Source organism: Archocentrus centrarchus, chromosome 5 (assembly GCF_007364275.1).
Source record: "Archocentrus centrarchus isolate MPI-CPG fArcCen1 chromosome 5, fArcCen1, whole genome shotgun sequence".
Taxonomy (NCBI): Eukaryota; Metazoa; Chordata; class Actinopteri; order Cichliformes; family Cichlidae; genus Archocentrus; species Archocentrus centrarchus.
In genome coordinates, this window is record NC_044350.1 from 25895886 (window position 1) to 25923152 (window position 27267).

Here is a 27267-nt window from a genome sequence, read left to right on the forward strand (position 1 = left end):
TAGTGGTCTATTACAGTCAGAGTAAAGCACATGATGGCTCAGAGGGACACACACGCAGGGACTCACTTCACACAATAGCGCCAATGTTTACAACAGACAATTTAGTTTCCTTCCAACAATTATGAGGGAAATTGAATCTCAGGAAATGTTCGTTTTCTTGTCCATTAGACCAAACAATAACACTATCCCCAAAGGATTACAAAAACATCTGTCTTCAAAGGACAGTCCAGAAAATTAATATCAACTTGCTTGCAGGCTATGGCAGGACAAAGTAAATCAAATTGAGGCAATCACTTGCTAAATGTTACACCAAATGAAAAGCAAGAGAGAAAAAGCAAGAGGAAAAAGTGGTTTTAATGCAGTGTGTGTCTATAGTCCTGGTTTAACAGTGAAAATCTCCTGTTTTTGCCATTGTACTTAGGATGTGTGTTTTAGGCTTTTCTTATTGACATTCGTGTTGTTACAAAATTAAATTTATCCCATGTGGCTTTGTGCTTGTTGCCCCATGTGTGATTTAAATAGAAAAACACTCTTAGGTTTTTCATTCCAAGGATGTAAAACGCTTATTCATACTACTTTATCTGTAATTGATGTGTGCTCAAAAATTACAAAATAGGCCTTTTGCACTTACCTTGATACTAAAACAGGATGGAGAGAAAAAACAAGAAAAAAAATGCACTCCGTATCCTTTCTTCTTCCTTCCATCTCCACATGCCCCTTATTTTCTAAAAGTATCTGTTTGAGAGATAAATGACCGCTCTGCTGCCGAGGATGACAGCCTACACAAAGATGATATTGAATTGATTTCAGAAATGTTGCAGAACTGACTGTTTGATGTATACTGCTAGACATGAATCATAAAAATTCTATTAAAAAACCCTTGAATGGCTGACACAAGAATATTATTTGTGATGATTAATTTGACTCAGTCATTACAATGGGAGTCAAGTTGGATCGTCTCAGACAAAATTGCTTTTCATTCCCCGTTGAATTTCCCTGCTATTTTTCTTTTCTTCTTGCTCTGTGCAGAACCCTGATCTGATTGGACTTACTGCATTAGCACGACAGCACACAAATAGAGACTGTTGGTCTTCTATATTACTGATCACTGAGTATTGTTTTTTTTTTTCCTTTTTTTCTTTTTTGTTCCAAAATGAGGCATTTAACATTTGAAACAAACTTATACTTAATCTAGCAAAATGACAGATCAGCATTTAAAAAGCTTACAAACCTTTTTTTTTAATGAAATTTCTTGTGAAAACACAATAACAATTTTATATATATATATATATATATATATATATATATATATATATATATATATATATATATATATATATATATATATATATATATATATATATATATATATATATATATATATATAGTTGGTCTTTTTCTATGTAACAGTGTTAATGATTTGGTTTAATGTTACTTCAAAAATAACACACTTTCCTCCAGTTTGTTGTTGTAAATGACTGCAATCTAAAACTGACTATAATTTACTTGTAAACTGAATTTCTTGTAGCTTTTGTTCACTTTTTGTGAAGCATTTTTTTATGGAATGTGATTTGGGAGTTGTAGTTGACTTGCCCATACACTTTACACTTTAGAGACATGTATGTTCAACTTGGTATAAAGCAATTAACTTTGCAGTGCACCTGCTTTATGGCATTAATAATTTAGCTGGGAGTTTACATGAATCTAAGTGTTTGATGGGCAGGGCATTTATCACTCTTGGCAGCTCAAATAACTGTTTCCACTTTTCGACTCTTCTACTGAAAGAAAAAAGCCTGTAAAATACTGAACATTTCTACATTCAATCTGTGCATAATAGTCATAGGAAATATGACTATTAGCTAACACTATAACTGGTTGTAGCACTTAATGAAAACACAGTCTATTTCACTTTTTATTTCTTTTCTTGTCTGTCCCACCACTCAGAGCTACACAGGTCAGACAGGTGGCAGTGGGGGAGGAGGTGGAGGTGGCGGCACCTCAAGTGGAAATGGAGCTGGGGATGAAGACTATGAGATCCCACCTATCACTCCACCTAACCACCCCGAACCTCCTCTTCTTCACCTGATGGAGCACGAGTCCACAGGCTACCTCGGTCACTCGTTGCCACACAATGGGCTTATCAACCCATATTCCTACACAGAGCTGCCCACACTTATGATGTCGAACATGCTGGCGCAGGACAGCCACCTTGTATCCAGCCAAATGCCCTCGGTGAGTAGTGCTAGTTTAATTACAATAAGAAAAACATTTAATGCTTGGGAAGAATGAATGTTGGCTTTAAACTAAACTCTTTTAATTTAAAAGAAGACTTGCAAGCTATTGACTTTTCACATGTAAATACATCTGAAGCACTTATAATGTTAACATATAGGATGAAATTATGGTGGAGCACTTGAGAAATGTTTAATTTTATAATGATTTTGAATTATTTTAAAGCATTTTGTTTATTTCAACCATCCAAAATGAACCGTTTAAATACATTAGCCCTGCACCAAGGGAAAATGAGGTTTTCAGGATGTAGAGAATGGTGCTAAGTGGGGAACTGAATGATTGTTCAGCAGTTGCCATGTCAGCTCTAATGCATGGAGAAAAGGATTGTGGGTAAATCCATCAGCATCATATCTGCCTCGACAGCAGGCATCGGTCAATCTGTCAGGCCTTCAAACATGAATACGTGCTGATTACTCCCTCAGCTCCACACAGAACTGCTCCTCTACAAATTAGCATCTCCAAACCATAATTGCATTCATGAGAACTGTTGGAAATAGAGCAGGTTACTATCACAACAAATGAGCTCTGCAAAGCTTACGTATGATACATATGAATAGACTGCATTAAGCAAATAATCTGTATTTAGCAGTTTAGAAGTATATTGTACATGTAGCCCTAAATGTGTAGTATAGCTTGAATTTGAAACAGAGCTTGGAGTTCAAATTAATGTATATAAATTGCACTTCTTGTTCTTTCACTGTATCATCAAGGACAAATGTCACCAATGTGTTTTGTCTTTGACCATGTCTGAGTACCTGTTATTTATAGTATAATTATAGACATGCAAATGCATGTCAAGGTCAAGCATAATGTATAATGTTCATCATACCCAGAAGATAAGCAACAATCAGAGTACAGTCAAAATATGTCCCGGTAAAGATCTGAAATCTAAACATGCTATGCATTATATATACTTTAATACTGGAATATTCCCTCAAGGCATTGGATTCATATGTCATTTATCTTCATATTCATTTCACATTTTGGTCATGACCTTTACTGTGGAGACAGTGGTTGATTGGCCAGTCTTTCCCTCTGCAGTCAGGATATTTGTTACTGCTACAGAGGGCCACACTCTGTGGTTTTAATAGATTGAATACAGCAGGCTGGGTGATAAAAATGCATGAGATTTTAAATGTTCAACTCACACGCGATGAACTTGTGTTTAAAGCACGTGTAATGTGGATGCTGGTAACTGCTGGTGATTCTGATAGCACTGGTAGTTAAAAGGATGCTTTTTGCTTTGAAAAACTATTTTTGGGGCTTTAACACATAAACACATGAATCTGGGGGGAAAAAAAGGTTGAAAGACATTACACTTCATTTCAAATAATCTGGAATTTTTTGACAATTATATTTTTATGTGTAAACCCCCTGAATTGTGCTGTTTCTTACTTTTCTGAAAGAGTTCTTGAATGCATTTGGAGATCTTTTAAGAGCTGAGCTCAACTTCACTGCAAAAAGCAGCATATAAAGCGAACTCAGAATTTTTTTAATCAAATAGTCTGCCTGGCAAAACTACCAAACCGTAGCAGAGCTTCATTTGTGCTGAGAACGGAGTGTCTATTAAATTGGTGCCTCACCTTGACACAGTCTGTTGAGCAGAGTAATTAAGCAAACTCTGCAGTTCAAACATGAGTTGCTATCATTACGAATATCTCACTTGACATGGATAGATAAATAATCTGGGTTCATTCTAATTTTAGTCTGTTTTGGTAGCTAAAAAATACAGTGCACGGTGCAGCTGCTTCTGCTGACATTGGACTGTATGTGCGTGTCCAAGTGTGTCTATGTGTTTCTGTGTCTTTACTATAAACAATATATCTGCTGTTGAAATGGATCCACTACATCTGGAGGTCAGGCCTTATATTCAATCTTGAGCACATTGAAAAAAAAAAATCCATTAGGGTTCATCTTTCCTGCATCAGCCATTCTATTGTGGTGCTGCAGTGAGATCTGTTTTCATCAGGCAGATTCAATACGTGAGCTGGGCAATGAAAAGAGTGCAATAGAGTTGAATGAAGAAAGGAGGGGTGAGGATGGAGCGAGAGAGAGAGAGAGAGAGAGAGAGATATACAGAGAGACAGAGAGAGAGAGAAAGAGAGATAGAGAGAGGAGGGTATTGTGGGGAGGAACACAAGAAGGAAAAAGTGACTCTTATTCAAAATGAGCATATACCTCCAGTTTTTGTACTTCCTGGATTTCATTATTAGATATTTTAAAGATAATTCAGTTGAGTGAAATAGGGTTATTCTGTCTGAACAAAAGGCTGAGAGCCTCTGGTTTTTAAATTTGTGCCTGTGTGATTCAAGTATGAGGACATTTGAAAGTACTCCAAAGCAGGTGCAACAATATAAACATGAAATAAATAGGGCAATTATATAACAAAGGGGATTTAGACTCGAGCAGCATCACAGCAGCAGTTGATCATAGCTGTTAAACAGAATAGATAGGGTGTGTTTAGTTTGTTGTGAGAGGGTGAACTGCAGGGCTAAAGAGTGTTAAATGAGGTTGATTTAATGCTGAACTGTAGCCATGGATCTGACAAATTAATTAAAAAAAAAAATTGAATGTACATTTGTCAAAACACCAATGACACAGGATAGGACCGGAGGTTTATTGTATTTTTCTTTTTTGTATTTTTCTTATTGACAGTAAATTACATTAGAAACCCAAATTGTGCATCCAACTCTTGGTAGTGAGTTTCCTTTTAATTTGCTCCTGCTAAAGATGTACATTTTTGAAAATATGTAACAAACATCAAGCTTAATTAATTCGAAGGTAAGTTTGTAAAATAGTACTGTAGTCTTTAATAAAATAGTGGATTTAGGGGTTAATTTGTTGAGTATTTCTGCAGCCAATTAACACATATTTGCTTCACTAGAGATTACTTACAGCAGTGGGATTATGTATGTGCAATAAATGCAGCCTGGATTCACAAAATGTGTCAGAGCAGTGTTTTTTTAACAGTTTCTGGACAACTGAAACAGCAGGTCCATAGCACAGGACATGTTTTCGTTTTATAATGTGCATCTTTTATTTTTACGCATAATGCACATACATATGCATTAGCATTTGAGAGCTCTAAAAAAGAAGATCATAACTCCTATGAAACTACTAATACCATACACTATATATATATATATATATATATATATATATATATATATATATATATATATATATATCATCCACTGTGACTGAGTGAGTGAGTGTGTGCCCAAACTTTTGATTGGATGACTAACAGCTAACACTAGCAGATTTGGTGTGGAAACTGTTTGGCTCTGACACAAAAAAGACAAAAGCCTGCTAATTAGTGCTAAGTAAAAGGCTAGAACTTCAAAACAGAAGCTCTTCGATGGGCTGTGTCTCATAAGAAGCTATGATACACATCAGGTCATTACAAATAACAATTAAAAAATGCTCCAAAAAGAACCAACACCACAAAAACACCAGTGAAGTAAACTGGTGAGGCTGCAGTTGCAGCTCCCTGTCAATCAGAGTGGCCACGCCCCAGGCTTTAAACCATGTCAGTATCCAAAAAAAATAAGGTATAGAGCAAGTCACCCCATGTATGGTTTTTATGAAGGGGAAAAATATCCATATCTAGTTTTTAGCAGCCTGTAAACATGCTTTTTAATGCTGTTAAGTGGTCATTGAAGAAATTGCTGTTTTTGTCAGTTCTCTTGTAAATTTCCATCTCCTGAGGCTAAAACATTTCCCTGTACAGATACTGTAACAAGAATGTGTGATTGTGGTTGTAGCCTTAGATTTGCCTACAGAGGCAACATTTAGTTGATTGATGACCAACTAATAGTCTGTTTATTAATGTGGTCAAAGTAACGGGAGTATTTATTCATTTTCTCTACTTTACTGCCTGTCAAAACCTGAAATACAAAATTGACTGTATTTTCCGGATTTTGTAAGGAAGCCATTTTTGTATTGTTTTTTTTTTTCTTTTTCTTTTCTTCTTTTTTGGATGATGCTTATTGTGTCTGAAGCCCCTCCTGGTCAAACCTGATATCTTTCAGAGAGCTCTTTTCTGCATGTTTTGATGCACTTGGCAAGGCCCCCTCTCTCTGTCTCTCTCTCTCCCTCTCTCTAACTCTAAGTCTCCCTCTCTCTGCCACTCTCTCTGTTAATGCCCCCACTGTCATAGCATCTACAAGTTCCAAAACACATTAGACATTTAATAGCCTTGCTCAGGTTGCATTGATCTTATCAATAGAGCCCAGAACGATGCACAGCTCTGCTGCTAATTCCTGGCCTTACTGTTTTCTGTTGCATCCTTCTTTACACTTAAACAATAAATATATTTATATATACATTTTGCCCTGTACTATAACCACTATATCTGCAATCTATTCAAACGGGAAGGCTTCATTTTCAATTATGATATATTTATAATGCTCGTCAATGTGCCAGCAACTGGAATAAATTATCTTTGATTGAGATTATTTTTTTCATGTTCCTCAATTGTGCATGCAATATTAGCCATCATCAAACTGGCTCAAGTGTGATGTTTTGAATATGTAACAGATAATGAATGCATAATCAGCCAGGGGATGTTATGCATAACAGCTAAGTATTAGCTGAAAGATCTATATGCACGAGCAGCCTTAGTTCCATCAAACATCCAGGTATTATCTCTCTCTCTCTTTTTTTTTTTCACCCAGAATACAAGATGTGAATCTGCTTGAATGAGGGTCAGTTTATTTGTAATGAGGATTGTGACACTCTAAAGATCTGCCTGCCGCATTCATATTCAAATTCCATCCTCTAATTTCTTTTGTTGCAAAATTTAAATGTAAGAATTTCCTCACAACCTCTTTATCTTCATTTGTTGAGGTTAATTATCAAGTATTAATCCCATCTTGATTGTCATGTTAAGTTGGGTGGAAGCCTGTTCTTTTTCTTTCTTTATTTTTTCTCACAAGGTATTAAGTGCTCTTGGCAGGTGCTCGCTCTCCAAGCCTGCGTGAAAGAAATATGAGCTGCAATGTCAACTGAACTTGTCACAGACAAGCTGGGATGAATTAATGATAAGAGAGCAGAGGTGTGTTTTAATGTGTTCTCTCTCTGATGGAGGGTCTCAGCAAACGTATTATCGCATACTGTACACCTGCTGGTTTTTGTATAAACATGAAACAGAAAAAAAAGGTGGATTAGAGATATGGTGACGCATTTATAGAGCAAATCATAGTCCTCATTTTAAGTTTAAAGAATAAAAACTATATCAGCCAGCCTTCTGAGAAAGATTATAGTTAAATGTGTTTACACTTTTTCCATATGGACTTTAAATTGTCTTATATTTTTTTTGCCTTTAAGGACTTTCTGCTCTCTGAGGCTTTGCCTTATTCTATACTTTTTATTCAGATGAAGAAAACCTATTTCTCCTTTGAAAGACCTTCATTTTAAGTCATTTTTTAAAGGGATTAGAGCGTCTGCAGAAAATGATGGAATGTCTGTCGCTTTTCACCACAGTTCAACAAGCTCAGTAATAGAATGGGACTTGTATTAGTAATTCCAATGTTGATTTGGGCATAGATGATTTTGAATGATCAATGCCACCAGTGGAACAAAAATCACTTGCTTGTTTGATGGCCTCTTGAAGCCTACAGGAAAAGGGAGGGCTGTTCTTTAAACTGCTTCCTCTTTTTTTTTTTTTTTTCACTTTTTGTGATTATTTATTTTCAAATTGTACCTTAGGCTAATGTTCCATTTTGGCATTTCACACCTCCCTCTCCCATAAATGAACCATCACAGCCATAAATCACTGGACAAACAGAGACTTGTGCAAACCCTGAAAGGTTCAAAGATTTATGTAACACATTCATGTTTTCCACTTCCTCATTTTAGTACTCCACGGGTAAAGCCTAGCTAATAAAAGGTCCTATTAATATTTCCTGTTGCTTAGCAACGGCAGGCAGCAAGTAATAGCATTCTGTGGAAAAATAGATGACCGATAAGGAAAAATTCAATTCTTTTCTCATCTCTTGGGAGAAAGTGCCTTATTTCTCCGGCAATGTGATATGAAACTGTAGTTGTATATTAAGAAATATCCTAAAAGAAATATAGGTTATTTTCCAATTTCACCATTTTAGAGGGATTTTTGTTGCAGCCTAGAACGGCAGCTCATCTTTTTTTCTCTACCCCGATAACGTCAATTAACCTACCAGATTAAGTTAATAAGAGGATAAGAGTTTACTTAATTTCTTTCTTTTTAATCAAAAATCCTAAAGGGATGGTGTCATATAACGCAGCCACTGGACTTTAAAAAGATCAGTTATGTGGGAGAAATTGCATTTCATTTATATTGCATGTAATTTAAACTTGTTTTGCACAAACACAGACCAGCTTCTGTTAAGCATTATGCAAAACCTATTCTAATAACACTTATCACTCTGATCACAGGTAATAGAAGATCTCTGCAGTGACAATTTCCAATTTAGATAATTCATCACATCATATTTCAAAAACATCTGGGTAAAATATGTGTTATCGCACACATGTTGTTGTCATTGTCCTCCTCTCATAGATGTGATAAACTACAGCATTCAAGCAAAGAACAGAAGCTAAAGAAACAAACGCAGATTCAGCTGCAGCAGATATCTAGTGTTATGAAGCAGATACGAAGATAAGGGATTTCATATTACACTTAGCCACGCGCCCCTGCTGAGATTTATCATGCCATGAAATCATGCCCATATTGCACTATGCCCTATCTCAACAATCCATCAGCTCATTCTGCTTTCACCACCAGGAATATTCAGCCGTAGTGGCAGTGGAGAGCTATCCCATGTCATATCATTCTTGGACACCTCCCCTGCTGTGTCACCAGCCACTAGTTCAATGCAACTGTTTCTGTTAATGTCCATAAGAGTGGCTTCGTTCACGGTGATTAAAACACTCGGTGTATTCGTGTAACATGGTTCACAGTGAAATCTGCATTAATCCAGAACCGAGAGGCACATAGTATGCAAGTATATCTTTGCGTTATCTCAATTTTCTTAACATTTTGAAGACTGTAGCCGGATAGCTGTTTGCCTTGTTTGTCTATCACCAGAAGTGTATTCTGAGTTGTCCATAAGCAAGAATCATCTGCCCCTGTAAAAACAGTGTATTCTTTGCACTTTGTGAATTGTGCAATCACTGTAAAAATAGAAGTTTTGTAATTTGCTGTATTTGCTATATTTCAAAGCTTGAGGATAAGGTGAAGAATTCCTCTGTCAGACGTGCAAAAGTCTCTGTGCACATGGATTTGGTACACATCTATAACCTTGGCCTGACCTAGACTTGCATGATGCATTCAGTACAATATGCTTTCTTTAAAAATTCTATGGCCTTTGTTGTTTTTGTGTTCATTATTTCTGCATGTTGAATTTTTTTTTTGTTGTGCAAGTATAGGTGCGCCCACACACATGCACACAAAGTGTGTTTGACACGGCAGTCAGGAGTCTCATTAGTGGGAGCAGAGGAGCCTTGCCTTCTGCTGTCAAGAGTGTGTGTCCCTACCGCTCCTCACAACCGTCTCCTACATGTCATGTCAGGCAAGGCTCTGATTCTCTGACGCTGTGCTTTGTGAGGTGAGCTCAGTGACACGCCCAGGCTAAGAGGGAGCTAGAAAAGGGGAGAAAGAGACTTTGGGAAAGAACAAGAGAGAGAGAATATTAAAAAAAAAAAAAAAAAACATGAGGAACTAGAAAGAGAACTAGAGGGGTGGAAAGAGATAGAGACACACAGAGAGAAAAAGAGAGAGAGAAAGAAGCAAAGGAGGTTCTAACATTAGCAGTAATGAGGAACATGGAGGATGGTGCCCAGGGGGACATCATGACATTACTATCTGCAAATCAACCACTGCCTTTTTGCTGCTACTGATTCACCCTTAAAGGCGTTCACAGTGGTACTGTACATTTGAAACCAACAGTCACCAGTGCAAAATGCTTCCAGCTCAAGTTTAATTACATCATTATTATTAATATTATTATTTTCTTTTTTATGACTTTAATTCAGATTGTGTGTTTAAAAGTCCTTCCTGCATTTTATGAAACTAGAAAAATGTGTTAGTATACACTGTTCTTGGCGTTGAGATTTATAGTGGTAAATTCCATTTCAACACTGGGGCTACTTAAGGCATTCTTTGAGTAAACTGCTTTTTTCTCTCATAAAGTACGTGCTAAAACTCATAATTATTCCCTTATACTGCTGGTTTGTGAGGTATTGCTGTTTTTCTGCCAGATTAATTACAGGATCACAGTTCAGCACAGGAGGTGCAAGAGCAAGTGTTTGATATTTTTCCTTTTGACTAGCTTGTAATTGGAACGTTTGAAAATGACCTTATAGTGTCTTGTTTTGGCAACACGGTGCAGTTGCCAAGCTAATAAATAAAATGATGTTTTAATAGTGTGTTGGTAAATACAGTTGGCTGCATTGTACCTGAATGAGGGCATCACACATTACATTAAATCAAAGCCACGTTGCCTTATTGTGTAATATTTTAAAACGTAGTCTTGACAACTTTCAAAACACATTCACTTGGGCTTTAACAAATTCTTACTTTTTTTTTAAACATCCTGGCATCCTGGCCCATCAAGCCTCTGTACTTAGCATCTGTCTGATGTCACAAGAAGCCAGATACAGCATTTTGCCTCTGTCTTTATAGTTAAGTAGAGTATGATTCATGAATCCACTCTCTTCTTCTCAGCTTGTGTAAATGACCCTCCTGGGTATATATAAGCTTGATAAACCAAAGACATGGATGAAGAGAGAGAGACAGAGGGATGGAGTGAGGAGGAGGTGGGAGGGGTGGGAGAAGGCTCTTTGAGAAACAGAGTTGTTAGTGCTTTGCCCTCGGGGTGAATGAGAAGTAGCTTTGAGGGCTGTAAGATCCAGGGCTGGCTCCCCCACCTAAAGCCGTGTTTACCACCTTGTTGCACGGTGGCTGTGCTTTTGAAGGATCAGTCTCGAACGCGCCTCTAATTAAAGCTGTCATGGCTGGGTGCCTGCAGGGATAATGTTCTATTATTATAGTCATTTGTTTCAATTAAACGCTGGCTGATTTTACAATAGCAGCCGTGAACCTGTGTGAGTGAGCTATCACTCTAAACAAGATGGCTCCAGTCAAGCAGGGAGTGAGGAAAGAGAAGTCTCAGGACTCACACAGGCATTGATCAGTGAATATCGAAACAGGGCAGGGCGGGATTGGGTAAGAACCTGATGGTGCTGATTGTTTATTCAAAATCCAAATTAGACAGATATCATGCAGCATTTTAAGAACAAAATACTCCATCATTTAATTAATTTTTGGCTTTCATTTACAATTTGAAGCAAGTCAGCTAAAAGTGAATTGACTCCGACTCTACAGAAAGTACTTAATTAAAAACTGACAGACAAAGGAGATTCATTTTAGATGGTGCTAACAAGTTGAAACATGACAACAGTTTATTGATTCTATAGCATCCACAGATGGGTTTATTATGACACTAGCATAATAAAACCTGCATAGCAATCAGCCAGCTTATTTAAATGATGAAACAGATGCCACTCTGGTATAATCATCATAAGGACAGAGAAAGGTTAGCTGTTTTACTCTCCTCTGGTGTGCATCTCTCCTCTTTCTCCTTGTAGCTGTGTATAGGCTCTCTTCTCCCCTTCTCTCATCTCTGTGCTGGTGGTCAAATCCCCTTAGCTAAATCAAATGGTGCAGGCAATTGGAGCAGCCGTGAAACCATTTCAAAGGTAAGGTCAGCAGGAGCAGGGGAACAATGGCTTTGTGATATTCCATCTCGCACACAATGTGCTACACATAATTGGAAAGCCTTTGTTATTTGACTCCCATTTGACTATGATGTACAAGATGTGAATACAAACACGACAGGCGTAACGATGGCAGAGGAACACGTTCACACTGAGTTTCCTGGCTTTACATCACAGTTTAGGTCTGCCTGGCTGCTCATCACCAAAAAGCAATATCTAACTGTCCCCGCACTAACTTCGCTAACTTTGATTTTACTACTTAGGTCATGTGGCTTTTTTTTTTTCTCTTATAGTTTCTGTACTTTTTCTTACATTTTCGCTTCCAGCTTTAACTCCACTTAACTGGCTTATTTCCTTGGGGCTGTACAACAAACAACTACATTTCTGAAGGTTAAACACAGCTACAGTAATGCCCAAGAGAACTCAGAAACCCATTTTCAAAATAATCTAAAAATATAAATGAGCCATGAAATACAGCAAAATGATAAAATAAATAAATAAAACAGAGTGTTATTTCCTTTAAGATCAATTTAGAGTATTTACAGTCCTATCTGAGTTTTACTGACTCAAAATGATAGCACTGTTTTTATGTTGGATCACAGATCCTGTGCCCAGAAATAAGGCAGTGCTGTTCATGTCAAGAGTCCATGGAAAGTCAGTATGTGTTACATGCTAAAGGCAGAGAGCACTGACCAACTAAATCCTGTTACTCACTGTGCACTCCCACCTCTTTCTAGCTACTTAGATGATACCAATAAGAATTAGCATACAGTACCTATGGCAACCAGCAACCTTTGTCAGATTCTTTCATAATATTTGTACAGCCGTCTGCCACTAGCTTTATTTAGCTCAGGCTTGATGGCGCTATATGATAACTTCTTGCTCTTTCTGTCTCAAACAGGTGAAAGCTCCAACCAAAAGCACTCTGAGACAGTTTCAAAAAGGATGTATATTGCAAATTATAACAGTGGCAGTATACAGTACAACTCTGGTTTTAGTAATTATAATAAGGTAATTTAGATTTTCATACTTTGGAATAGCATACTTTCATCCTTATATAACACATTTTGTGCTATTATCTTCACACTTGGAGTGGAATAGTTTATATGTTTCTGTGCTTTCTGATGACTTACTGCTTCATTAGCCTGAGCAAAAACATGCAGCTTTAATGAAAATGGGGTTCATGAAATATGAGAACAAACATAGATAAATACCCATTAAATAACCAAACAGCAAATTGAGTAATTGCTATTTTTCTTGTTTATTTGTTTATTTGGAGAATTTTTTTGATTTTGCTCATATCTGTACTAAAGAAAAAAAAAACATTGCAAGTAACTTCACCTATATGATTTACTTCCTCTAGTAATTTAAATGCATGTCTGTAAAGGTTGATTTTTTTTTTTTTTTCGTGTCTCTGCTATTATGATGCTGGCCAAATACTCACAATGCTGTGGTGTCTTCCCCCTGTGAACTCTTCTGCTCTGCATGTCTCCTTCTTGTTTACATTAAACATGGTGTGACTCAGATTAAAGGGTGACAATTTTGCCTGGAGGCTGTTGCTATGGAAATGCATCTGCTATAGCTATGATAGGCCATTCATGTTTGATTAATTGGTTTTTCAGTGCTTCTTGGTTTGCAAGGACCCTTAAAGAGCAAGTCCATGGAAAATGGAAAATTAATGGATTTTGATTTCCTTCTTTTTTACTCCCTTTTCCTTCCCTCTTTTTTGTCTGACTACTTATTTTGCTGAAGCTATTTCCTCATGTTTTAAAAAGTGTAGTGATGGTGTTTTGAATTATGATTGGAAGTTGGAGATTGTCATGGATGGGGGAGGTTTGAGCTTGGTTATTTGAAATGCAAAATGAATGTCTTTGTTCACGCCTGGCTTTTGTGAGCAGCTGCTGAGGCAAACACAGAATCTAATGTCGTGTGAATATTATGAGTTTTCAAAGCAGGCCAGAGCTCCGCACAACATTACTTTGTTGTGCATTTTTATTCTAGCAATCTACTGGGACCAATTATGATTAGAGTGCTGAGCCTTCATCTCTGAACCTCTACTCATGTTTATCAAGACCTCATATGCTCGGGCCCTTTAAATTTGATCTTTTTAGCACTGCACTAATGTGTAATGTATTATTTAACTCATAAATGTTTAAAAGAGCTAACAAATGCTAATTCATCATTTTCAGATCTGTAAATTCCCAAACATTCCCATTTATGTCTGCATTAAAAGCATCCTTTGGTCTGTGTTCATGTTCTGTCCTGATGAATCTTGAAATAAAGCCTTTGATGTCGTTACTGTTGAAGATCTTACAAGATGGTTAAGAACAGAACTTTGCGAGTGTGACTCTGTAACTACTGAACAGTGTTTTCCATGTAGGGGTTATTCCCAGCTGTGAACAAAAATTTTGTTTCTGCTCGTGCTTGCAGAAGTGTTGCAAAAGTTTTTTTTTGTGTGTGTGTGTGTGTGTGTTTTTTTTTCCTTTTTATCACACAATAAGCATAATATCTCATGTGCATCAATAACATTGATTCAGTGACTGCTGTGCCAGGTGCTAAGATATCTGACCTTTAAAAAAATTAAGAAAAGGTTTTCAGGAGCAGTAAATGAGTAAATCTTAACCCCAATACCGTGCAGGCTACTGTGTCCAAGGGCTCTGCACATGGTGCCTGTAGCAGTGAATAGGAACCATGAATTGTACTATTGGCTGTAATAGAGGGACCCATTGAAATATGATTTCAGTGATAATAGGGTGAATTCAAAATTGCTTTGGGTTACACTTCACTGAGTGGCTTTGACATAGGAGAAGTTTGGATTAAATAAAAAAAGAAAGCTTTAAATTGCAAAGTCAATTTTCTCCTTATTAAATAATATCACGTAATAACACGTACTGTATGTATTTTTGGCAGCTTGAATAGCCAAACATGTAATCACTAGCACACAAACTTACCACTTATTTGGAGTCTCTAACTCTGTCTGGCTGACACATGTGGTGTGCAACTGTTTTTAGAGCCGTTTTGCTTGCTGTGGCCATAAACCATGTTAAACCAAAATATGGAGCATGAAGATGCTCAGTGCTCAGTAAATCTCTGAGAGGGACTACAGAGTTTGGTGGCATTCGATGTAACTTCATAACCATGATCAATTTTTGATTTAAAAATACTCATGATGGATGGATGGATGGATGCTTTGAGCTCTCAGTCACTTCTTAAAGTGTGTATTTTGTGTAATTGCTACTTTCTCATCCAACATCAAGCTCTCACCCAGCAGTCACTCATTCAAAGTATTTTCTGGTTCTGCTAACTGTCAAAAATGTCAGAAAGCAGTAAACCAAAAATGCCCAGGCTTCAAATCAGTCTGTTTTTCGAGTCTGAGTAGTTAACAGGGGATGTCATTAGCATTTAGGGAGCAAACATGCCCTTTGATGTGATGTTGCATTTAGTTGTCTTGGTTGTTTTAGTTTAGATATTTAGTTTTATTATTCAGTTCAGTCTCAGTTAAAAAAACAAAACAAAATAATTTAAAAAATCACCCTGCACAAAAGATAGTGTTGATGTCAATTCAGATCACGTAATCTGGCTAAAAAGCTACAATTTTACAAAGCGGGACTCTTTTCTTCCAACAGACAACCCCCTCGAGTTATCAAAATTTTTTGCACGTATTTATTGTATTAGATTTCTATTTACACAATTTCTCAAATTTGAACATGTCATCTCCACTTCTAAATATTTGCATATTTGGCTAATTGGCAGTCAGGAGTTTTAAGTAGAGAAGATAGTAAAGCTGGTGTTCTTCTCTCACTTCAGATGCAGGAGATGGCTTTGCAACACCACCAACAGCAACACCATCACCAGCACCCTGATGGCGCTCATTATGACCCTGCCCGTAACCACACCCTGATAAACAACTCACCTCCGATACTGCCCAACCCCATGAGTGCACTATCCCAGCTAAACCCACAGGTCAGCCGGAGTGCAGTGCCTCATGGTTCCCCCTCACCTCCCGGAAGTAAATCGGCCACACCCTCCCCTTCAAGCTCCAATCAGGAAGAGGAGACTGATCCTCATTTGAAGGTACTGGTGTGGCTTCTCTGGCTTGTAGTAGGGGAGATGAAGGCATACGCTTGGCAGTGCTTCTCACAGGTCGTTCACATTTTAACTGCAGTGCTGAGTTCAAGAGGAATGGGCATGCTTGTGCTTGGTTTATTTGGTCGCTTGGAAAACTCAAACACTGTTGTCCACTGGAGTTACAGCTATTTTTTCTTTTATGTTTATAATAGTGTCTCAAGAAGAAACTATGTTTGAGATATTTACTCCTGTTCTCTTCAGATCATCTTTCTTCAGAGAAGGATATTAAAGTAACATTTAAAGAGTTAAAAAAATCCTTTTAAAGCAAAAAATTCTGTTTTCCATGTCACATTAGTAAATAGCCATTAGCACGATGGTATGTTTGTAGGTTTGCTGCTTACCACTTAGACACAGAGGGACTGACATTAATCCTTTTCTTCTTTCATAATGAATAAACCGAAATTTATGTAGAGATGTGAAACATGTTTTAATGGGTTAGCACAACATGATTTGTTGCCAGTCCTTCCCAACTTTGTCACTGCTTTACCATGTGCTCAGTTACAGTCTGGTTCTAAAGCGACCACTCCTTCAATTAAATCACTCATTCATTTAAATGAGAAGAGAAGGATAGTTGTTTACATTCATTTGGTTTATGTAAATCTGTAAAACTGCTTTCATAAATTGCCCACCAACCAATGTCTCTGTGGATTTGCTTCATTTCTGTCAGGGGAATGTGAATGAGAGTATAATTGAATCTGCCACTTCCACAGTGTTTCCGATTCATCTGTGTATTTAACTGCCAACTCGCAGTGATACAGTATAACAAGAAGGGGATCCTTTAGTTTAAAAAATATATATTTCCAAGCCTATAGATCTCTGCTGTGCTTCTCACTGTGTGTGTGAATAAAAATGATTACCATCTCTCCTATCAGTAAGTAATTCCATTTGCTCTCTCCAATTCATTCTGAGACCACATCAAAGCCAGAGCAGATACAGCAGGCGATTTAAAATTCCTTTCACCCCCAGCATGAAAAGTCAGAATTTATGACTTGCTGAACAACTGCAAAATAAAGATTTGAAAAGGTTTGATAAATTCAAATAACAGATGTTATTTTTGACAAAGTAAGGCAGGGGGAAAAAAATGCTGTCAAGCAGAGTCTGTGTAAAAGCATTACTGTCAGTGAATCATTGCTGCAATATCCAAATGCTGGGTATTGAACAGTGAAATTAAATTCTGGATTTAATGAAGTTTACATGCTTCACCTGGACACAATGTTATAAGCATTCATCAACAGTGTAATTATTCATCCTATTTGTGTTTGGGTTTTTTTTTTTTTTTTTTTTGCTACCCAAGTTGAATCAGTAGACTCGTTTTCAGTGTCAATAAGCTGTTTGTATTTTTTGTTTTGTGCCACTGATGGTCTTCCAGATCACGGGTGAGAAGCGGCCGTCTTCAGAGATGATGAAGCCCAAGCCCAAACCCCCAAAAAAGAAGAAGAAGAAGGATCCAAATGAGCCCACAAAGCCTGTGTCGGCCTACGCCTTGTTCTTCAGAGACACCCAGGCAGCCATTAAAGGACAGAATCCCAATGCCACTTTTGGAGACGTATCCAAAATAGTAGCCTCGATGTGGGACGGACTGGGAGAGGAGCAGAAACAGGTAGAATTTTTTTATACATCGACACTGTGTGTATGGAGAAATAATTGTTAACTGATCTTTGCCCTTACAGCAAATGATAAATTCACAAAAAAAAACTGAAACAATTTGAACCTGCTTGAAACCGATAATGTTTCCATTTTAGAATGAGCCTGTAATTGCGACTTGTGCCACAGTTAGAAAAATGTACATATTCTTTCAGTAATCGAAGGAACATAAAAATGTAGCTTTTAACTGAAAAACCTTCAGAGACAAAAGCCAAAAAGAAGGGAAACAAGCTATAACACATTATTACTACTTTTTAAGATGACGCCAGTATGATAAAATTGTTTTAAAAAATAAATAAATAAAGCAAAACTAAGAAAAACAGATTCCTATTTATTTGAACAGCTTGTGTCTGCCTACCTAGCAATTATAAGTTCAGTATTCGCTCCCCTTTTAGATCTGCTTTTGGGTTGCTGATGGACACATTGAGCTTTATTGAGTTGATGAGAAATTTCCTTGTCTTTGTCATTATGATGAGTGACCCACATTATGGAATCTGAATAATGCAGTAATAGAAACATGTAATTCTGATTCTAAAATTAAAGAACTATCCCCCACTCTAGATGATGGCAGCTTGCAAGTGAGTGAAGCAAATAACATTTTATATGCTTTTATTTTATGAGGTGAGAGTCATGTATTCAGTGTCTTTCAGTCAAACTTGTAAAGTTTTTAACCATCTGCAGTGTAGATATATTTACCTGAATTGAATATTAAATTTGGTTTTATTACAACCTGACCTGAGCATGAAACTGCATTAGCATTTACTGCAATTTAGAGGTTTTCTGTCCACCACATTTTCTATTTCATTTTCCACATTGCAGTCCAACAGGCAAAGTCAAAGGTTTTTTTTTTTTTCTCTCTGTGTTTGTGGTAACAAATGATGGTGTGAAATGAATGAAAAACGAGACAGTCTGATGATCATGCGCAGACTCATATTTTTAGAATATCCAGTCAGGGCACAGCCTATTGGGTGTCAAATAAAAGCACCTGTCTCCATGACAAAGTGCAGCCCATTCTCCCCAGCCCCAGCCACTATCTACCAGACCCTATCTAGCATGTGTGTTTTTCTCCCACCAAACCTACTTCATACGCTGGACTTTGGAGGCCGTCTGTCCCTTTTATTTGCAGTTAATTTTTGCCGCCTTCACCAGGGCTCTTCACCATGAATCTTCATTTCGCCGCTGACACCCTTGAATGTGAATTCCTCATTTCCTGTCCTTTTATTTATATCTGTTGCCTGGTGATTTGATCATGCTGGGAATACAAGATTAGCAATTGCCTTGTCCTTGGTTTTGCCTCAAGGACATCTTCTCCTGAAATGTTATTGTTTGTGCTGCTTAACCCTTTGTGTCCTGGTTTTTATCTTTACCTTAGATTTTGCACTGTAGACGCAACTCTCTTTCTGTCTGTCTCTGTATGCCTCTCTTTATCTCATCCACATTTGTCCTTCACAGTTCTACCTGGGAACACAGGCAAAACTAATAGTATGGCAATTCCACCATTAAAATCCTGCCATTTAGCATGCCATTTCACAGCTAATTTTTTGATTTGTTTGTGCATTCATGTGTTTAATCAAACATGTCACCTCGCAAGACACATAATTAACTTGAGGTAATGATGTCATTATGGAATAAAATGTAGTACCCTGTCTGGGCAATAACACCGTGAGTGCTCTAATTATTCTCACTGACTAGCACTGTCATTTATTCCAGGCCAACAAATGGATAAACTTGATAACAGTGTATTTACAGAGTACAACCAATTCAGCTAGTGCACATTAATCCTCATTAGAGTCATTAAAATTTCTGTCCTTGTCTTTCCTAATGGAATAAATTCATGAATGGACATTATAGCATACTGTATTCACATCTGCTGGCTGGTAATGCAATAGTAAAATGCATTCATAATGTTTTCATATCCTTAACCTTTTCAGTATACAGTTTTAATGCTGTTCTTCCCCTCCTCTTGATCTGCTGATATGCATTGTATGAACTCAGTCAAGAAAACAATATGCTCATCCTATGTAAATTGTTATTTTTCAACATAACTGAAAAAAACAAACAAACATTTGATTCCCCTTTGAAACAAATAGATGACATAAATTTGTCATTTTCATTATTTGAATACTTTTTTTTTAAAAAGCACATTGGTCACATACAAAAAGTAAGTAAACCCCTGCATGGATTCTGCCTTTGGAGGTATAAACCTAGAGTCTGGGGTTTCAGATTTTATTCCAATGACTAGAATGTCTCGTGGAGTAACAGGTAGAATTTGTCTTGTTTAAAACGATGACATCTTGGGTTTGCTGAAGAACTCTCTAAGACTTTCAGAAGGATTCAAAGTGATTTAAAATGGTCTCCAAATTATTTGAAAAAAAATTATTCCACTGCAGGAACAATCATCGTCAAGTAGGTTCGAAACTACTGTCGTTTTGTCCAAAACTGGAAGACCCAGCAAATCCAGGAGCAGACTGATGCCAAACGCTTCCAAGAACCCTCAAGTGTCATCACAGGCTCTGCAGGTCAAACTGCATTTTTGTGCATGCATTTCCAAACACTGGGAGATTGCACAATTTGAGTCCTGCTGTCCTAAAAGAACATTAGAGCAAAACTAGATTTGAACAGTGAGCATGAAGGCAGAGATGCATCCTTTTGGAAAAATGTTTTCTGGAGAGATCAGTCAACCAGTTGGTATGCTTGGCAGAGACCAAACAGCTTTAAAGGAGACCAACACCTCTAGCATAGTGGTGGAGCTGCTTCAGGGAGTGGACAGCCTGCAATATATTTATGAATTGCGCATCATATCCAAGAGTGCTTGAAGATAATGTGACATCTTCTATCCAATAGTTGAACCAGAAGTGCACTTTTTAATAATGATTTTTAAATCCACCTAAAAATCTCTCAAAAAGCAGAAATGAGAGGTTTTGGTATGACCAGTTCCAACCATGGATTTGAATCTTACTGAAATCTTGTGTGCTGTTGTTGAGTACTCCACATTTATCTGTAGACACTATCAAAGAGGATCAAATGTTTGCTTGCAACAAAATGTCAAAAGGCCTAGAAAATCCAAGGGATGTACTTACTTTTCCACATTCCTCATGTTTTTTTCCACCAACACTGGCTGTCACGTCATCTCTGAGGTGTGTTCTCTAATGTCCCAGTCAGACCCTCTGGAGCCATGCAGGAGCTTCAGAATGTAAACACAACCCTTCCCCTACACACAGCTTTGTTTTAACTAGATCACAGTCCCTGTTTCCAATTACCTATAGCCCTCTTCACACACACAATGCAGCAAAATTCACATAAGTGAGCTGAAGGCAGCTGTTTTTTTTTTATTTTTATTTTTTTATTGCTGTAGTTTATTGAAGAAACAATCAAAAGTTTCATTGTTGTGATTTATGTTCCTTCTGTGATTCTTTTTGTGATGCTTCAGTGTGCATTTTCCCCACTTTTCTTGTGTTCTTGTGTATTCTCCAGTGCCGTCCTTGAGTTTGGCAGAACAAAGTCTTTTAAAGAAAAAAAAAGAAATCATGTTTATGTTCATATTTTCTTTTTTATTAAGATGTTTTCATAGCTTGCATGCTATACAGCGCTTTTTAATTCCCAAAGGCCTTTGCTTTATAGTGCAAGATCAATGCATTATTTGGGCTGTGTTATCCCTCAAGGTGACTACATGTTAACGCTGCCCCAGAAACACAAAAGAACATTTTTCTTGTTTTTGTTATTTAAATTTAAGATCAATTTTTAGTTTTAACTGCTATGGGGGGAGGAACAGTGATAATGGATTTGGGGAGGAGGGAGGGGAAACCTTAGTGTTATTTAATTGAGCCTGCTTTGAGGTGTACTGGTGAAGGGGAGGAAAGAAAAGAACATCGTCAGTTTGTAAAGATGGCATGTTTAGATATTAAACTCACTTTCTCATGTTAAGCTTAAAAATCTGTCACACTATATTCAGCTATTTTTGGTCCAGTCTCTGCATCTTTGTCTGGTTCTCAAATACTGGTATGTTTTTTTTTTCTTTCTTCTTAATGTAACTCTACCTTCCCCTCCTTTTAAATCCTCCTATTTCTCCTCCATTTCTGCTTCCCATTAGTTTCCTCTCCTCCTACTTCCCCTCTCACCAATCGTTCGGTCTTCACTCTCCTCAGTGTCAGCAGGGTGCAGAGTTATTGTCTCCTGTAATTAACTGGTTATCAAACAAGAACATTTCATTAAGGTACAATTAGGGGCTAATTCAGCCGGGACACCTCTGTGTCAGGATTACGTTGGAGGCATATGCTCTCCCCTTGCAGCTTTGTTATTTTTTATTCATACTGACCTGCAGCCTTTGACGGCTTCAATTGCCAATGAATCCACCCACTTTGGAATAATTAGACATCCTTAGGCATGGTAATTTATTTAAAAGTATCCGTCATTGCGCAAATCATTAGCTGTGTTAAATTAATTTGAAATTAAAGCTGCTGGGAGTAGTTTGGGTTATTAAAGAAGCAACCATGGGTCTGTCAGTCTATTAGAGGTGGCGGGTGAAGCAGTTTTTTTTTGTTTTTTTAAATTAATTTCTTAATGGGGATTATTTGGTTTTATTTTGAAAGTCTGAGGTTTTAATTCATTCATTTTTGTTCCCAAATATCCAAACGTCTATCAAAGAATGAAAACAATTATGATATTGTAAATAAGGATGAATGAGAGGATAAACATCAGCTGTTTGAGCATGAGATTGTATCCGCCATCATCCTCGGTTTGTTTGCTGTTCTTTGTGTATGTCTGTTTGTTTATTGACTGTATGTGTTAGCGGCTGCCAGCCTATGTGCATTTGGCAAGGCATGAATGCTTAATGGTTATCCTACCCCACCTCTTTGAAAGAAATGACCCTGTCCACGGAGCCACAGACAGTCTCCTCACTGAGGATCAGTAATTACCCAATGCATTTACTCACGCACAAACATACACTCGCCTTTATATTAAAACGCTCAAGAGATGAGCTGAGATCTGAGTCTTCCTCATCGATTTAAGGGTGGACTTTTTGCAACTTGCTTTTCCTGCATCAAAAAGGCGCTGGCAGCTATAAAGAGCCTGTGAGCGACATGTGATGACATTAATTCGAATTCCCTGTCTTAACGCATCATTTGAGGTTTATTCAGAAGACTTGAGATTGCCTCTTTGCTAATGCTGTTTTGAATTCTTTTATTTATTTTTTTCCCCCCATCTGAATGATTTGCTGGGACATCAGCTCTGATTAAGAGATGAGCAACAGCCTTAATAGAGGAAGAGACGGAAAAGCAGTACACAAAATGACAAACAATGTCTCACTCCTCATTTAACTCTGCTGAATTTCATACTATTTTCATGCTATTGTGCACGAGCTTTATGCACATTTCATTCTGGATATTCTGAGGAAACAAAATCTTTCAAATACGCAAACATCATGCAGATGGTCAAATCTCCCTGACCTGATAACTGGGAAATGAATGCATTTGATATGTTTTTCATCATGGAGCACACCGCCGGGTCACGCAATCACACCATGACTCCCAAAATCTCATTCACATCAGTCAGTGTGGACCACAGGGTCATTTTAGCCTTTCGCATCACCTTGTAATCAATCGTTGTTGTTGTTGTGTTTCTTCCTGCAGAGCTACAAGAGGAAAACAGAGGCTGCTAAGAAGGAGTACCTGAAAGCCCTGGCCGCCTACAGAGCCAGTCTGGTTTCCAAGGTAACAGCGGGGGTCATGTCTTTGATATACATGGGTCAGCGGCGATATAAGGGATGATAAATTAGACAGAGAATTCCTTTCACTCTTATTCCATGGAAAGGGTCCACAAACCGCACTGAACTATGTTTGTGCATATATATGTGTGTATGTGTCAGAGAGAAGGAGGCTATGTGTGTGCTCAGAGGAGAACAGTGAAAATTAGGCCTCAAACACACCCGATTTGTAACCTGGGGAGAAATGGAAAGTAATAGTACATGCGTGTGTGTTTGTGTGCATGTGTATGCTCATCACTGTGCATGTGTAAAAGTAGAAGTGGACATTACCTGTCATTTGCTATCCTCTTGGTGTTTCTGTCCTCCCTGATGTGCCACTAATGTGTTGCCTGAGGTTTTTTTTTTTTTTTTTTTTCACACCTGCTGCTCCGTCTTTGATGCAGGTTACTACAGTTTAGTTCAGAACATTAACATATTTCTATCCACGGTTGTTTAAAAAAAACAATCCCAGATTGTTTTCTTTAAAAAGCTGGTAGAACACTCCTCATTGGCTTGGCTTACATCTGCAATGTCTGTACTATATTGGTGATGGTACAGGGGTGTTCAGTCTGTTGGTGTGCTGCATTTCATTTCTGCCTTTCTGCATTGTTTTTTTTTTCTCAAATACAACTCTAAATTGCATTAGCATATACCGAGTCCCTCCTCTTTTCCCTCCCTCCTCCTTCCTCCCCGAAGCACAGCGCCACACTTCCTCTCGTGCTCATGGGCCGAAAACAAGCACCTTGATTAAGGCATGAATAGTTAATTCATCAGCCTCTTCACTGTGGCATACTTTCAGCTAAAAAGACTATTCTCATCTCTTGTCTTTGCTGCAATTAGACATTCATGTCATTGCTCCTATACAGAGGCTTGATTGATACTATATGCTGGTAGATTGCCAGTCAAAAATCTGACTGACTAAAATAAACCTGCAAACCCTCCTTCACTCATTCAGGATCAGCCAATCTGAATGCAGAGCTGAATCTCATGATTCAACACGACGCTCTTTTTTTAATTACCAATGAAGGAGTCTTTTCAGAGTGAATTGGGGTGGGTGGAATTGAAGGTAATTGGAGCATCATTTGAAAGATTCACATCTTAAGCGTGCACCTGTTGCCTTTTTGTTTTGTGACTCATGTTAGTTTGTTTGGGAGGAGAAGAAAAAAACGAAAGTTTGATTGCTACCCACTATATGTCATGTCATTTCTCTTGTGTTCATTTGAATCCAAAAAAAAACATTGAGAATTTAATTTAAAAAGTTTAAATTAAAAAAACATGCTATATTAAATATCACAAGCAATTCATATTTGTGCCTTGACAATCTGTCTTTTAACTTAAACATTGCTGTGTAAATCCATCTGCTGCCATATGCAACTCTCAAGTTGCAACAAATCAGACCTATTATCTCACTCTCTCCCTTCACTTCATTTTTTTTGTATTTCATTTTTCACTTGACCCTGCAAATGTGTCTGTCTCTCTTCTTTATCCATCCATTCATCCTGTTCCATTGATTATTTCAGGGATTCAGTTGGATTGATGTGAGCCATAAATAAGTAGCAGTCCAACAGTTAATGAGAAATGCTGGATGTATTTCATAGACAGACATACACTTACCTCCATGGAAAAAAAGGGAGACAGAACAGTCTGCAAAGCAGATGTGTGTGTGTGTGTGTGTACTGTATGTGAGTGCAGTGGTGGGGGGGTGGGGCCAGGTTACTTAATAAATTCAAAAAAAAAAAAGAATGAATAAAGAGAAGAGGAACAGAGTGATGACTATGGGTAAAATTAGCAACGATAGCCTAACATAATAAGGACTTTAATGCAGGTAATGTACAGTATAGAATTTGGGTACACTATTATGTGTTTCTTATATAGTACATCCATGTGAAGAAGAAATTCAATTCTAAAGCTTTATGTATCAGGACATGATAAAAAATTATCTATTACACAGCAGGCTCTAAAAATAAAAATTTAAATACAACCTCAGATGAACAGCAGTGCATGACATATTACACCATTTCAGTATTTATTAAACAAAAAGTAACCCAAAATGCACAAGTATTGTACGAAAAACATGATTCAGTAGCTTGTAGAACCACCTTTAGTAGCAGTAACTGGAATATTATCATTTTCTGAATTACTTAATCGGTCTCTTCACATCGCTAGGGAGGCAATACTGTACTATTCTATACAGTATTGCCTCATTTTATTGACATTTGTGGGTTTTTGTTTATGTAGAGCTCCCTTAAGGTCCTGCCAGACATTTCAGAAGGGTTGAGGTTTGGACTGGGCCATTGCATCACCTTGATTATTTTTTAGCCCTTCTGTTGTGGATTTGCTGGTGTGCAAATCCACAGCAGAATTGCCCTGTAGCATGACCCAGTTTTGGCCAAGCTGTAGTTATATTACAGATGGCCTCACATTTGACTCTGTAATACTTTGGCATATAGAGGAGTTCACAATAGATTCACTGACTTTAAGGTGCCCGGGTGCTGTGGCTGCAAAACAAACCCAAATCATCACCTCTCCACCACTGTGCTTGACAGTTGGTATGAGGTGTGTGTGCTGATATGCCAAATGTGGTGGCACTGACAGTCGCCACATTTGGTTTTCGCCAAATGTAGCAAACACCAACCATCTCCACTTTGGTCTCATCTGTCCAAAGGACATTGTTCCAGATGTCTTGTGGTTTGTTCAGATGCGGCTTTGCAGATGTAAGTGCTGTGCTGCCATGTTCTTTTTAGAGTGAAGACACTAACTCCTGGCGACCCTTCCAAACAGCCATACTTGTTTAGTCTTTTTCTAATTGGACTACTATGAACTTTAACATTTAGCTGGGACATCCACTCCTGGGAAGATTGGCAGGTGTTGAATGTTTTCCACTTGTGCATAATCTTTCTCACTGTATAATGATGGACTTCAAATTGTTTGGAAATGGCCTCATAACCCTTCCCAGATTGATGGGCAACAATTGCTTATTTAAGATCACTGCTGATGTCTTTCTTCCTTGACACTGTGTTAATATACAGCTGAATGCTCCAGACCAGCCAGCTGACTTCTTTTATAGCAGTGCTCATACTTGCTGATGATTAATTAATCAAGTAGATTGTATTGCCAGCACCTCACTGCTACCTGCCATCTTAATTCTTATGGATGGTGTACTTAGTTTTTCATATACTGTTTCTGCAGATTGGCTTAATATCATGAAACAAATAATGAGACTGTAATATGTCATGCTTTGTTGTTCATCTAAAGATATATATATATAATTTTAAAGACCTACTGAGGGCCAAATTTTTTTTTTATTATTCTCTGATATGTAAAAACTTATATATCAACTGTAACTGTAAAAAGAGGGTGTACTTTTTTTCAGTTTACTATATATAATACCAATGGAAACTGTTTTCAGTCGATTTCATAAGCTAACTTGCAGATTCCAGTGCCCCCCCCCCCCCCCCCCACACACACACACACACCCCCAAATGACCTGAGGGTTACAGTTGTGTCTGTGGGAAAGAGTTGATTGATCATCATTGCTCTTATCTTCTTCAAGCAATATTTGCATACTAAAGTTACAGTTTTTTGTATATGCTAGTAGTATGTAAAATAAGTGCAGTCACAAGGGTCACAATACGACACATATTGTTTGGTCCAAGGAAGGGCAGTACAGAACTACAAGTAATAGAACAAACAAATAATTCCAT

The 27267-nt window shown here is 37.6% G+C and overlaps 1 protein-coding gene across 4 annotated transcripts in view; it reads left to right on the forward strand.

Annotated features, from left to right (window-relative positions):
* Positions 1 to 27267, forward strand: part of tox2 (TOX high mobility group box family member 2) — an 86867-nt gene that overhangs the window by 56996 nt on the left and 2604 nt on the right. The window contains exons 4-7 of one of the 4 annotated variants that reach the window (XM_030729319.1): positions 1945 to 2232; positions 15856 to 16122; positions 17534 to 17776; positions 23451 to 23531. In XM_030729319.1, coding sequence (XP_030585179.1) covers positions 1945 to 2232; positions 15856 to 16122; positions 17534 to 17776; positions 23451 to 23531 — 879 coding nt within the window. The remainder of the gene's footprint in view (positions 1 to 1944; positions 2233 to 15855; positions 16123 to 17533; positions 17777 to 23450; positions 23532 to 27267) is intronic. The other 3 variants (XM_030729321.1, XM_030729322.1, XM_030729323.1) reach the window with 3 other exon arrangements.